Source organism: Epinephelus fuscoguttatus, linkage group LG14, assembly GCF_011397635.1.
Source record: "Epinephelus fuscoguttatus linkage group LG14, E.fuscoguttatus.final_Chr_v1".
In the NCBI taxonomy this organism is placed as follows: Eukaryota; Metazoa; Chordata; class Actinopteri; order Perciformes; family Serranidae; genus Epinephelus; species Epinephelus fuscoguttatus.
In genome coordinates, this window is record NC_064765.1 from 27,481,269 (window position 1) to 27,496,215 (window position 14,947).

Genomic DNA, 14,947 nt, shown 5'->3' on the forward strand with positions numbered 1-14,947 from the left:
TTAGTAGGCTAAAGCAAAAACAGAAGCAGGTGGGAGTGATGTCTCTTGTTGCAGACATCATCTCTGTTCACCCTGAGCTACAGAGTCCACATTGTGTGGGCAACATCGCCCTCAAGTGGAAAGACTGCATCAATGTTGTCTGATCATGGCACAATCTGTCAGCCTTGAGCTTCTGAACTGTATGTAAACAGAGGAGATCAACAGTTCAAATGGCACAGACTCTGAATACACATCGCATAAGAACTTGTCAGCAGTTCACAAACCACACACTTCCATGCTAATGAATGCTTTCTCTCACTGTGTCTAACTATTTTTTTTTGCCTTAAACATTGTATATTGTGGTGTTGGTTACACATTTGATGTTGATTGTCTCCTACAAATACACCTGGGGCAAGATTTCTACAGATATCCCTGTCACTCTTTGTGCAACTATTTATATAAACTGAGGCGGTGATCTGTAAATGATGTACCAAAGACAAACATTATATCATCCCATGCTGTTACTGCAGGTTGTGACATGATTTAAGAGCTATATGTGGTAAAACCTTCCCCTCCTTTATGCAAGAAATCGCTTTAGTACAAAACTGCAGTTTAAAATTCAACTATCATTGTTTTATATCAGTGCCTTTTGTGTTTAGTTCAGTGTTCATGTTGGAAATACCTGTCATTTTTTAAAATTCAACAAGCAGTTTGTTGTATTTCAGCAGCCAACAACTGTCTATTTATCTCAGAAAATATAATTTGTGTGATAGTCAGCAGAGCCATTGCATATTTTCCCCATATCATACAGTCCTGGAAGACACAACCAACAGAACTATGCTTGTGTGTGTGCATCATAGACCATACTGTGCACAAAAAGCTCTGATGTTAGGGATTTTGACCGTTCATCCACTCTGGCAACAGATATCCTTAAATTACAGCTGACAGTCTGTACATCAGTAATCACAGTATCATATGACATGAAGTTCAAACATTATGGAGTCAGAACTCTAAAATAAAATGCATCGCTGTGAAACGTATTAACTTGGCAGCTGAAAGCAACTCAGTGAAATGATGAATAAGAGAAGAAAATCATATGGAGTTATACCATACTGTTTTAATCAGGAGGAAAATTTAATTTGCTAGAGCTGGTTACTTGAGCTGGTGATCTGGTTTCCTCTGGTGAACAGAGACTTCACTCTGAGAGACATGAGCAGTGCTATAATTCTATCTTAATCATTGGCCATTTCATGCACTCACTGGCACCCAATGTTCTGTCCCCAGCCACAAATATGTCAATACAGAGATGATATAACAAGACAACGTGTGGCTGGTGTGGTTCTCATTATTCGACTAATGAGCTGTCTCCATGGCAGTCTGATCTGTCAGCCAATGAAGCGAGCAGGCCCTGTGCAGGGGGAAGCACGGCCCAGGGTCAGCCAGGCGACGGCTTGCGACGAGGGGCCGGCGTGCGGCACTTAACACCGGGAAGAGCTCGTTAAAGTGTCATTTTTGGCCAATATGCTCGTCTGTGTCGAGGAGGCCAATCAGCCATACTGTTCCCATCGCAGGAGAATGACTTTCATCCATCACCGTCAGCTATATGATGATATTAGCAGGTGTTTACTGAGAGGCCATTCAGAAGAAGACAAATGGACGTTCTAATATCACTTCACAGTCAGATTCACTCAGTCATTTTACATACTGCCTTATTCCTATTAGGGTCACAGGGGCTGCGGGGAATCTATCCCAGCATGCACTCTGAAGGTAGCCAGGGAAACACCACAGCCAAGGTATCAGTCCATCACAGGGTTTAAACACTGACAGTCATACACGTACTATGAGAGATACGAGACCCTGACCTTTATGTCTCTGTGGTAATGTGATGTCCATACGAATGTGTGGAGACCAAAGCAGCAATGCAAAGATTATCAGAGCACCACAAACTGTAAAACCCACAAAGAAATGTGATTACATTGAAACATTTTAGGAATGTGAATCCATTTTACATTTAAACACTCATCTAAATTGTTTTTCTTTTCAAATCAACCTTTTTTTGGCAACACAGTCAACATCATTCCCAATTCATGCACTTCTCCCACTGTGGAGAGACTATCACCACACCAAACTACATTTAAAAGAGTTTTTTTTCTACATTTTTTCCCTCGCTGTTCTTATCAGCAGTGGTACATACTTCCTAGAACATGCCTTTGAGACATTTTCACAACTGGTTCGGAGCTGCTCTTCGATTTGGCAAACACCCACTATATCCAGCAGTAAGAGTGCAGTGATGTGCAGGGTGAAGCGCTATTCAAAAGAAGTAAATAAAACACAGCAGTGCTCAGATTATCAGACAAACATTCGTCTGTATCTACAGCCAGCAGTGTCATCCAGTGTGAACCCCACTGAGGATTCCTCACTGACCAAATACAGACTTTAAAATCTACACATCTAATTTTAAGCATTATAATACTTATTTCTATACCAACTTTAATAAGCATGGTTAATAGTTAGACTAATGTCTTTAATCATCTATTCTAAATACACTCATAAATCAGCAATAATAGATAAATAAATTTGAGTTGGCTACTTTTTTGTGTTTCTTTTTCTGTCAATTCAATGGACGAAGAATCTTAACACAGAAAGCACAAAGTAAAAATGAGAATAAATGGTCTCAGTCAGACCTCTTTCAACAAAAAAACATGAGTTTATTTATTTTTCATGAATTATTAACTCATATCAATGAATAAAGTGAAGTTGATTGTATCATTAGAAAATCAACTCAGAACAGTAGGCTTTCCTTATTCACTTTCCAGTGACGCTCAGATGCACCGTCTATTCCAATGGATGGATTGTTTTGAAAAAAAATTATAAATCTTTCAGATGATTTTTTTTTGACATTTAAAAAACATCTCATGTTTAGTTTAAAAACAGATAAAATACAAATTATGTCCTTTAACAATATAAGTTATAGACGAAAACATGCATTGCGCTTCCTCCATGCCTCACTGTTGGCCATGCGTGTTAAAAAAGGGGCGTGGCTCTACTGCAGTCCCCTTTAGATGATGTAGAACACTGTGATTGGCTTGTAGACATCCCATCAAAGAAGTTTGTGCATTTGGGTGGAGTCAGGTGACACTAATCATAGATCTAGACCTACTTGAAAAATTATGACCATTGGAATGGACGGAGGATCTGCATGGGATGATTTATGATGCTTTATTAGTCACTTAGAATTCATGAATAAGAACAAGTGTTGCCAGGTTGTGAAAAGTCTCTTTGGCAGGCCTTTTCTTTTCTATTTGGTAATAATGCAAAAATAAATGCTGATAATCTTGGTCAGTGCCATTTGTTCCCCACGTTACAGGTTTATTTTGGGGAGTTTTTCCTTATCTGCTGTGAGGGTCCAAGGACAGAGGGATGTTGAATGCTGTAAAACCCTCCAAGGCAAATTGTGATATGTGATATTGGGCTTTTTAAATAAAATTGAAATGAACTGAATTGGATTTATAAATGTTTTTTCTAATAATCCATCAAATTTAAAGTGTAAAGGAGTTTTTTTTATTTCTTTTTTAACAACTTCTCAGCACAAAAGGTTTCTAATAAATGATCTATAAAACATTTTAAAATGATTAAGTGAATATGACTAAGGCCTTTATACAAGGTCTTTAATGAACCATCTGAAAGCATGTTTTATTAAAAAGCGGTACCATTTTGAGAGTATATGAAGAAATTCTGACATATTTTTTTAAATTGCTCTGGTGTGTGTGGAGTCTTTTTCCTCTCTTGGAAAGTCTCTGTCCTTGAGCTGAGACACCTGACTGGGCGCATGCTGTTGGATGTTATTAGTTTCAACTAATATTTTTTGGCTTTCTTGCCTTTATTTGATAGGACAGTTGCAGATGGAACAGAAATTGGAGAAAGGGAGGGGACGACATGAATCAAACCCAGACCACTGTGGCAAGGACACAGCCTTTTGTTCATGGGGTGCACACTCTGTCAAGTGGCACTCCAAGAAATTTGTATTTTAAAGGCTAAATTTTGAATGGCAAGAGTTGTCAGTGCTTTTCAGCCAACCAGATGTAAAACATTATTGATCTGTTTTTCAGTGGAGAACTGTAGCATCCCCTGATAGTACTAATGCTGTTATACAGCCTCTTTTACCCTGACAAGAAGTATAAACTCTCAAATACTGGAATTTTTCACATCAAAATGGTCAAACTTACAGAATATCACCACAACTGTTTGAAATGTTTGGTACTGGTTGAATCAAACTCATAATTTTCTTTGCAAGTTCCTAGAACACTGTATCTTTCTGTAAAACTCATAAGCCGACAGCCCCTCTGTCCCCAGCATCCACAGCTGTGTTTGCAAATGTGTGTGTGTACGTATGTATGTGTGAGTGTGTAATGGAATCTGTGCTGACCGACTCTCTCCACTGGACCCTGCTGTAATTACACCACTCATCGTCTGGGGCCGGGCACACTAGGGCCGCTGTTACCCACTTCATGTTTTGCATGTAAACTTATAGTCTTGCCAGCTCTTGCTTTCATGATACCCAAGACTCTCAAACTGGGAACTGTAAGCAAACACAGAGTCGGGTTTCTGCTGTGCAGGACATAAAGCTGACAAACCTCCCTCTTTCCTCGGTCTGCTCTTCATTTGGACTACGCAGGAGATATCACAAAGATTAATGCTGGCAGTAGCAGTGTAGTCAGGGAGGGAAAAAAGGCAACAATTTCTGTTCTACATTAAACATTTAGCTTGAGGAACTGTGTTTTCCTCTTGAAGTAGAAAACAAAAAAACTCATCCCATCAAATCCTCTTCTGCAGTGCCTGCTTGATTTCTACTGGGAGCATCTATGCAACAGTTTCATTGCTTAGCTCAGACCTCATCTCTTGAAAAAGTTCTGTTTAGTAACTATATTTGTCATTCTGGCAGTGCCCCAGCCTCCTTCCTTGTTTGGTCCTTTTAACTTTCCATGTAACTTTCCTCATGTCTCCTCACGGCGAGGATAAATATTTCATGAAGAGCCGGAGGCTTTCCCTGGCACATGCTGTACCTCGCTGTACCCAGGAAGCCTGAGCAGCGGAAACCAAAACAGTAGAGGAAGTGGACAGACAACCCAGCAACAGACAGGAGCTTGTTTTTGAAATAGTTCACTCCACATCATCTTTTGCCCTTGGAGCCATCATTCCGCCCCCCAATCCAACCCTCCATTTCTTCAGCATCCATTTTTCATCCTAAGTCCATTTCTCAGCCACTAAAATGTTACTAATTGAGGTACCTGATTAGATAATTATGACTACTATGTAAACAAGAGAATGAAAAATAACTATACTCTCAGTGAACAGCAGCAGACAATCTTTGAATGCTGTTTTTTTTTAGTTAATATTTTCCAGCCCAGTTGCCAGAGTAAATATTGGCATTGTACATTTCTGCAAACGACAGCCATGTTTAATTTCGTACATTTCATATGTTGCAGATGTGTTGAAACTTTACGTTTCTTTAAGTTTCAGTTTTTGAATTTTATGTCAGGACAGCACTGTGGTTATGTTCAAGCACAAAACCCACTTGGTTAGGGCTAGGAAAACATAATGGGCTCTAGTTTCGCAGACCGGGCGCGGCGGAGGCGCGACGCACCTGTGCTTTGCCAACTGGGTGTGGCCAGGCGGATTTTGTAAGTTTGGCACACCGTGTGCCCTGGCGCAGCTACTCCTCTTTGGGGTTTTTGCACAGATCACACCAATCAAATGAGCCCCTCTCCCGCCCTTAAATGCGCAAAGGTGTAATGAGAGTTTACTGAATTCGCCATGGCGGAAAAGAGCAGCAGCGTCATGCCAGGGCCACACTGCCCGCGGAAGCGCCGCGAATAGCCTCGAAGCGCCGAGAAGAGAAGGCAGTTTCCTTTCGGCGCCCATGTTAACCGACTGTGTCATCCACACTGGCCGTGCCGCGCCGGGAAGCTCCGCGGCAGGCTCACGATTTGCAGCGATCAGTTCGGCGTCTGGTCTATTTTCTGCGTGAGCCGCGAGCGAATCTGACAAGCCAGGCAGTGAAAAACAAGAGCTGGGAGCAGAATCGCTTGTCGACGGCATGGAGAAATGCGCGTCTGATGTGAACGGAGGTGCTCCGGCGCGCGCGAGAATTTTGGTGCGCTGCGCTTCCGCGTGACGGCCAAACTTCTCCCAGGAGGAAACTGATGTTTTGGTCCGGGAGGTCCAAGCTCGCATTGTCCGAATATACAGAACTGCGAGCAGACCTCCACGGGCTGATGATGCAAAGGTAGCCTGGGAGGTCGTCACCACAATTGAAAAACAATGTTGCGTTTCTCTCGTGCGCGCGCGCTCTCTCTTTCTCTCTCGCAGTCTCACTCTGTTTCTTTTCTTTTGACTTTTCTAAGATGATGAAGATGCTGAATATATACTCCCTATCTGATGCTGTGGCTGTTTGTGGTTGGCTGAGAGGGATGTGAACTCATTAGTTTGCAGCTGTGTTAATCAAATCAGGTTGGGTTTCCATTACGCGTGCCAAACGGTGTCAATCCCCTTTGATCTGACATCAGATGTGACGGGACAGTCGATATAGAGATACATTTATGTGCTGATTGCAGATAGTTGTATTGAATAGTGTTTTTTTTTTTGGTATTTATTGCATTGTTAATGTGCCTGATATTCTGGAAACCTGCCTGTGAGGTTTTGGCGACGTGTGCGCACTGTCCGCCGGTCAGCCAAACTTCGGCTTATACCGGCTGTGCTCCGCCTGCGCTGACAGTAGACGTGGTTTCAGTTGGCGAGCTTTTAGCGCACCTTCGGCGAAGCCTTTTGGCACGAAACTGTCACTGCGCCAAGCTGCATCTGTCGACACCTCCCCCTGCTGCGCCGCCACACCTATCTCAGCGCACCTCGGTCTGCCAAACTACCAAACTGAGCGCGCCTCGGGTTGCGCTGCTCGAAACTAGCTCTGCGCGGGGTTCGCCACCCTGCGCCACCCTGCGCTGCGCCGGGAAACTAGAGCCCAGTGTTTTGGCTTTACATACCCAGTTTGGTCCCCACAAATACGGCTGGAAATGTCCCGAACTGTCAGTAAAACATAGCCGCTTTTGTCTAGAACTGTGTTCTGCTGCTGTCTGCTACTTGGTAGACATCTCGTCAAGGTGTCACACCATCCACCATCCCCTCCTCTTGATAAGAAACTCATATACATGTAATCTTAACTACATCATACATATGAAATGTACAATGGATGAATCATTGTTTTACAAACGGGACAGGACTAAAACTTTAACTGCAAAGTTGTGCTGGAGTAGGGGACACATTGAATAAGCAAGATTCCTGAGAGGCTCACCAGAATTTGTAGGATTCATCCTCTGGGGATTATGAATATTTCTTACAAATTTCGCGGCAATCCATCTAATATTTTTAAGCTTTTACGTTTGGATCAAAATAGAGGTCCAACCAACAAATCAACACCACCATCCCCAGAACCACATCACTTGTAAAGCTCAAAACCATAACTGGTATGTGTATAATCATTTAGGATGGTCACGATAAGTTTCTTGTCATTTGGAGTAAAGTTCAAACTGAAAGGCATCTTTCTTTCTCCATGTCAAATATTTACCTATTTCTTGCATATGGGCAGCTCCTGCTCATGATCCTTGCTTGCACCAACCTTCCTCATGTAAACACAAAGTGTTAATGACACATTTTGAAGTGGTGGGCACATCCACATACTGCTGTTCCCTAGAACTAAACAGAATCCTCTTTGTTAGCCATGTACCTTCAGTCCTCTCTGCTTTTCTCGTCCTGACTCCTGTGCTCTGTCCTTCAGGTGTGGTCTGGATGTGACAGACAGCTGCCAGCGGTGGCCTGGTTTCACACCTTGGCTGTCCCCCCCCTCCGCAGACAGCAGCCTGGGAAACCACAGGCCACCAGGCTGGCGCCAGCCTGTACGGCTTAGAGCAGGGCAGCCGGCCCAATCAATACCTCTGCATTTCCTGTCCATTTGCTCAGGTCTCTTCATTAATAATTACTGCTTGGCGGAGCTTCAATGCGCTCGCTGGCTGGGCCAAGGGGAGAGGCTGCGTGACCTTTCCCCGCCCCTGGGTTGACTTGGATCACATACACAGGCATGGGGACAAACATAATAAGGCAACGTAGATGACATTACTCCTGATTCATGCCGTTTCCCCCTCTGTGGAGAGAGTATCATGCCAAACTCCATTTTTTGCAGCTGTGCTTATCAGCTGAGGTACATACCTGGTAGAACATGACTTTAAGACATTTTTACAACTGGATTGGAGCTGCTCTTCAATTTGGCAAACACCCACTACATCCAGCAGCTATGATTTCAGCATCATCTGAAGTGTGCAGTAATGAGCAGGGTGAACCTGGGTGATTCTAAAAAAAAAAAAAAGGAATTTTGTTAGGACAAGTGCGCCTTGGTGCATCATTTGCCGTTCATGGCACATTTTCCAGATGACAATAACAATTCTTCATAACATCTTAAATTACGTTCTGCCTGGTATGTGCTTTTGCTGATAAGCAAGGTGGTAATGAACTGCCAGCTTTTAAAATGCAGCTTGGAGTGATATTTTCTCCACACAGGGGAGGAACGGTATGTATTAGAGCCAACACAATGCATGACATGATGCTGAAGTAATGTGTTTTTATTCTTTTTTTTTTTAATGATGACCATTTATGGATACAGCCATTGCATTTCTGATGCACACTGTCATCCTGAACAGAGCAGAACAGCTTCTCCAGACGTGAGCCAGCACCTGGCTCAAAAAGAAGTTCATTTGTCTCGTAAGTGTCAACCGTTCGGTGGTTGTTGTCCTGTTGCCTCTGCAGACAAAGGCTCTGTGAGCGCGCCTGTGTGTGTGTGCGTGTGTGAGTCCAGGTCAAAATTTGGTGATGGCGGAGGCAATGTTCTCCAAGGCGGATCGAGCCTCGGAGGAGGGGAAAGTCTGGATGGCCTCCAGAGCCTTGTTGCCATGGTAACAGCATAAGTCCACCGCTGAGCTCACGCCTTTCTCCGACTTAACTGCTGCCAAAAGCTGTCGAGGGATGAAAACACACGTTAGTTTGTCACGTTTGTGTCACTCCTGTTGCAACCCAGCTGTCAACATGACAAACTGTTAAGAGCCAGGAGAAAGTTAATGTGCTCTCAAAGTAAGGGACTCTTTAAGTAACTGGACTGTAGCGAAGCAAAGCAATTCTTTTAATGACACAAAACCCATTGTATAACACAATCATGCATTTGCAAGCTGCCCCTGGCACCACTGGAGGCAGCTTACTACATTTAACTACAAGATAAAAAAAATTTCATCACTCATCACTGTGAGGTGTACTTTAAAAACTGGCAGGCCATCTTTGACAAAGAGGAGGGAAATACACCTATGTTTCTGTAGGTTCTACCCAGGCCTCTTGCAGCTCTCCTGTCTCTCAGTCTACTGATGACGGCACCAGATGACAGGGCTGGTGCATGGCCAGTGTTCGTGTAGACTTGTATGTTCTTTATGTTTCAGTGTGACTGCATACATTTGTGAATTATTTGAATGTTTGTTATTAAATGTAGTTAAAAAATAAAATTTGATCTCAGTAAGACAGGTCTACATGCCTGTGTATACAAAGCCTCAGACTTACACACACAACATGTGCATTTCATACACGGAGAAGTGGAAAACATCAAGTCAGATCAGCCCCGACCAGCAGCTTAAGTATTCAGGCTGAGTGAATTTGGGCGTCTCCCTGTGTCTTACTGCTGGTGTGTTGGGACATCTTTTTGCTGAGGGCGTTTTACCTCATGAATTCTGGAGGTGGAAATCCCCGTAGGCCTTTCTTCTCTTAAAAAAAAACTGCAGGTGTTGAACTTGGCATCATCCTCGCTGCTTATTTAATTTGAAAAAAAGATTCTTTTCCCCCATCATTTCAAACCATCTCATTTGTGAACTTTGTTTTGTTTTACATTAACTTAATGTTCTCTCCTCTCAGTAGCCTCTGTTCTCCTCTGTTTGCATGTTGGTTAACCTCACAAGTCAATGAGACATCCTGTTCTTTCTGCGTGTACTTTCACTGGATTCGTTGTCTTTTTAGGTAAAACCCTCATCTTGTGTAATTTGAGCTTTAGTAAGTACTCTAATTACGACATTGCTCAACAAAATAGGATCGAGATCATTAAAAATTATAAAAATGTAACATCCTTCCCTACACTTGAGATGAACTTAAAATGTAAAATTAACTAGAATTATTGCCTAGTGGTTGTATGCTTCTGTGAATCAGTCATGCTGAAGTTTACATCCATGTCTGTGAAATCTTTCCACATATCTTTACCCCTGGCAGCACAGAAGATCTATACAATCAGCACAGTTTCAAGGTGGACACCCAAGATTAAGGTAACCAATTCAGTATCTGACCAAATGTCTCCCCTTCTGTTCATAAGTTATGACGCTGAATAATGGCCAGAAAGGTGTTTTTGCAAAACATGATGTCACAGTGAGGTTGACCTTTGACCTTTTGGATATAAAATATTACCACTAGATCCTTATATCCTATTGAACATTTGTGTGAACTTTTATCATGATTGGCATAAGTTATGGCCAAAAACATGTTCTGTCAGGCCACAGTGAACTTGACCTTTGCCCTCTGACCAACAAATTCTAATCAGTTCATTGTTGAGTCCGAGTGAAAGTTTGTGCCAAATAAAAAAAAACGAAATTCCTTCAAGGTGTTTGAGATATTGGCGCTCGCAAGAATGAGACAGACGAGGTCACAGTGACCTTGACTTCTGACCTTTGACCACTAGAATATGACCAGTTCATTGCTGAGACCACGTGGGCATTTGTGCCAAATTTGAATAACTTCCCTCAAGGTGTACTTGAGATGTTGCGTTAACAAGAATGGGATGGATATGTGGAAAGACAGACAACCTGAAAACATAATGCCTCCGGCCCCGGCTATTGCCAGTGTGGAGACGTAAAAATTGATATGTACAATAAAAAAAAAAGATTGATCATTTGATTTGATAGTTTAAACTTCTTTTACTCACTGACTTATTATGTGTCGAAGCCGCTGACTTCAAGCAAAAGCGTGTTGTGTGTGATTTTCTTACATTATTTGTCCAAAATATGCCTTTAAATAATATTCACTTCCACCCAGTCTGGGTTCTCCTTCTCCCCAAATGATCAATTTTACAGCTGGCAAATTTGTTTGCTAAAAAGTGTTTTTGGGGGGATGTTTTCTAATTGGGAATGAAAGACCAACAGACTGAATGCAAAACAGTATGAAATGGGAGTTTCTGTAAACATTTATGGTTATTTATCAGAGTTAATGGGATGAAAGCGCATGCTAAATCATGTAGACAATTTCTAGATGCCAGAAATGTACACAAAGTTCCTCTAATTATGTGTTCCCATCTTTGTGCTGAATCAAAACAAGTTTTATGCAAGAGGGTCTAAGGTCTTTCTTTTTCCTCCCCAAAATTTCATCCCTCCCTCTTTCCCCGCTCTCAGCTTTCCTCCTCGTGTCCCCTAATATCTCTTTCCCTTCAAACTTCTCCCCGTGTCCCCTTTTTCGACAGGTCTGCTGAAGGAGATTCTCTCACAATGCCACTGTCTCAGAGCCTCAGTGTCTCCTCCGCAAATAGGCCTTGGTAACTAATCCTTCCTGCTCTGGTTTCAGACGGGACTGGATAACCCCCACAACACCATCAGACCCCTCCTCTGTAGCTTCGGTCTCTTCTTGCACCCCGATCGGCCCCCCTCTTCCCTCGCACGTTGACTTTGGAAAGCTCATTTCTCAACTTTGATATAGGTTACAGTGAGAAGACGTCCTGTTTCTCTTTGATGGCTCTGTCAGATGCTGTACCAGTACATAAACAAGTGAATACATTAAGATAAAACAATGAAAAATGGAGCTATCTTTCTGAAATGCAACGCAAAGGAAACAGAAGGTGCTGCATTGGAATTAGCATTTGTGTAACATTGTGAAGTTCACAGCACACTGAAGAGGCAGATTCTGTATAGAGGAATATATGAACCAGTGGGCTTACCTTTGAATAATCCAGTTGGTTTCTCAGTGTTTTCGCCTTGCAGAGAATAGAGAATAATTATCAGTTACATTACACAGGTTTCCAAGCTTGCCTTCACATTATAATTAACAACTCTTTATTGACTTTTAAAAAGGTACAATTTGATAAAACTGAAGAACTTAAGGAGCTATATATAATATTCAGAACACTCATATTGCAGCAAACAACTACTTGCTATATTAAGATATATATATATATGAAGAAATGTCATGCTGAGCAGAGAATGAAGTAATGTACCCTTTGTGTGTGTTGTAATCTGAACTTCTCTGTTTATTGTTGTGGTTCAGCCATGTGTGTATTTTATTTCATGTGAGCCCCTGTGTGTGTATCCCACAGGCTAGCTCCTCGCTGCTGCTCCACACTGTGCTCATATGGTAGTTACCACTGATACTGGGGGCAGCGTTGTCGCAGAAGAGTAACGCCCACCTGGTTCCTCCCCAGTTAACACCATTAGCTCTGTCAGCACTGTTGCTGTTTTGCACCGTGAACACCATAAGCTGCTAGCCACTGGCTCAACTACCTCCATGTTGAGAGCCATATGGAAATAATCTATGAATCATAAACCCCTTTAACACTTGGATTATAATATGGAAATTATCTATACATTATCTGGAAGAACTGGATGTGAGTACGCCAATGTCCGAATCAGGTGGACTGGACATTAAATGGACTTTACCTTGCCAACTCTCTATTGAAAAGTCTGTGTAATTTCAGATAGAGACCATGCGCATGGGCGTGTTGATAATGTTTCTACCATGAGGCTTGTGTGAAACGGGAAAAAAAAACGCCCCAGGGTGAAGAAGAAGGTAATCTACATAAAAATGTCCACAGAGATGACGAGAGCTGGGAACTTCTCTTGCTAAGGAACAAAGCCAAAATCATCAGACAAATTAAGGGAGCAGCAAGAGACTTGTCATTTACCAAATTATGAACTAGCTACATGACTGCGGCGTAATCCATGTCATGTCCTGTGTCCTGTATGCTGTATGCTGTATGCTGTACCCAGATGCCACCCCTGGCCTATACTAGATTGAGTAAGTGAAAACACCTCTGACACAAACTATCTCCTGTAGTGTGCTACACGTGTGAAAGGGAAACCTGATTCTGGACATTGTTTGAAGTTCATGTGAGTTCTGAATATTGTAAAGAGCTCTGTTCACATCACCACACCAAACCTTTTAAGTGCTTTAAGTAGACATGATAGAGGCCTTATTTCCTCCTTCCGAGCATCGTCAAGAACTCTTTTTTTAAATCCTGCTGCTACAGTGTGACACAAAAATGCAAATAACTATTTTCTTCAAGATGAAAAGCTTTAATAAATGAAGAAAAAAGAGAAGTGCAAGTCAGATTAAATAAATAAATGCATAAATTCAGTGGTATTGACTGGTACTTTTTTTTTTTTTAATATACTTTATTAATCCTCGAGGGGAAATTCAGTTTTTCACTCTGTTTGTCAATTGCACACAGGTCCGAACACACACATGCACAAACTGGACCTATACATGCACTAAATGGAGAGATGTCAAAGTGGGCTGCCCATGACAGGCGCTCCGAGTGGTTGGGGGGTTCGGTGACTTGCTCAGGGGCAACTCGGCAGTGCCCAGGAGGTGAACTGGCACCTCTCCAGCCACCAGTCCACACTCCATATTTTGGTCCAGACGGGGACTTGAACAGGCTCCCAACCCAAGTCCGTATGGACTGAGCTACTGCCGCCCCTACTTGGTGCAGCATCTTGATGGTGGCCTGTTTCTAATTCAACTATCCTCTCACAGGTTACCACTAGAAAAACGACAGCCATTCTCGAGCAAAGTACTGGTACTAAACTACTGGTGCTGGAGGAAAAGTCAGGGGACTACCAAAGTAAGCAAGTTTCATCCTCTGGAGAACATGAATGCACCAATTTCACAAGCATTCATCCATTAGTTGTTGAGATATTTCAGTCTGGACTAAAGTGGTGAACAGCCCTTGTGGTGCCACTGACAGCATGGCAAAAAAACTCTCCACATTTTAAGTAAATGAACAGATCTGTCTGTTGAATATCTAAAGTTACCCGGTCAGGATTTCTGAAAAGAAACATTGCTGTTGAGTTTTTGCAATGCATTTTTTTGGCGCTGTGAGCACCACAAGCCGAGCGCCATCTAGTTCCACTATACTGGAGAGAAGGCAGACATTTGTACCGCTGATATCTCCAAGACTCAGCAACTCACACCAAAATAATCTAGACTGATAAACAGGACTAAAGGTAAGAGGAAAAATATGTATTTTTTTATTTTGGGATGAACTGTCCCTTTAAGTTGTTACACTTTACCTATGACACCTGTTCATTATGTGCGTGTAACGTTGCCACCAGTGACTGAAAACAAAATGAATCTAGCTACTGTGTTAGTGTTATGGACAATTCATACCTGCTGCAGCTGCTGACGCCATCTTTCCTGGCCAACAATCTGACGATGGAAAACCACTGGGGCGGCGCTCAAACTGAACGACGCAGGCTCTCCCATGCTGCTCTTCACAAACGGCTGCAGGTCAGAGTTCAGCTACAGAAGAAAGAGAACATTTGTCAGTCAGGCAACAATCAGGCTGAGGCTACTTTGTAACCTTAAGGCAGCAATTAAACCAACACAGTGGTGAAAGCATGAACAGGTGAGCGTGCGCTGCGTCTACCCACACTCTGACTGCCCCTGTTAATGAGCAGCATGATGAACAGTCTGGTGAGAGACACAGCTAGCCTGATGAGAATGGTTGTCCTTCAAAGACCTCATTTTGGTTTGCTCCCATGCTGAGACTCCCTGCAGCCACTGAGGCCTGCAGACAGGCAGCTACAGGGAGCCACAGCAGGAGAGGACGTACTAACACAGCACTGTGAGTGGGACTAAT

The 14,947-nt window shown here is 42.6% G+C and overlaps 1 protein-coding gene across 1 annotated transcript in view; it reads right to left on the reverse strand.

Moving 5' to 3' along the window:
- Window positions 1–8,633: 8,633 nt before the first annotated feature.
- Window positions 8,634–14,947, reverse strand: part of pdss2 (prenyl (decaprenyl) diphosphate synthase, subunit 2) — a 36,512-nt gene continuing 30,198 nt past the window's right edge. Inside the window, exons 6-8 of the mRNA XM_049596534.1 lie at window positions 14,476–14,607; window positions 12,032–12,067; window positions 8,634–9,038 (exon numbers count right to left, since the gene is read on the reverse strand). Coding sequence (XP_049452491.1) covers window positions 8,883–9,038; window positions 12,032–12,067; window positions 14,476–14,607 — 324 coding nt within the window. The 3' untranslated portion in view covers window positions 8,634–8,882. The remainder of the gene's footprint in view (window positions 9,039–12,031; window positions 12,068–14,475; window positions 14,608–14,947) is intronic.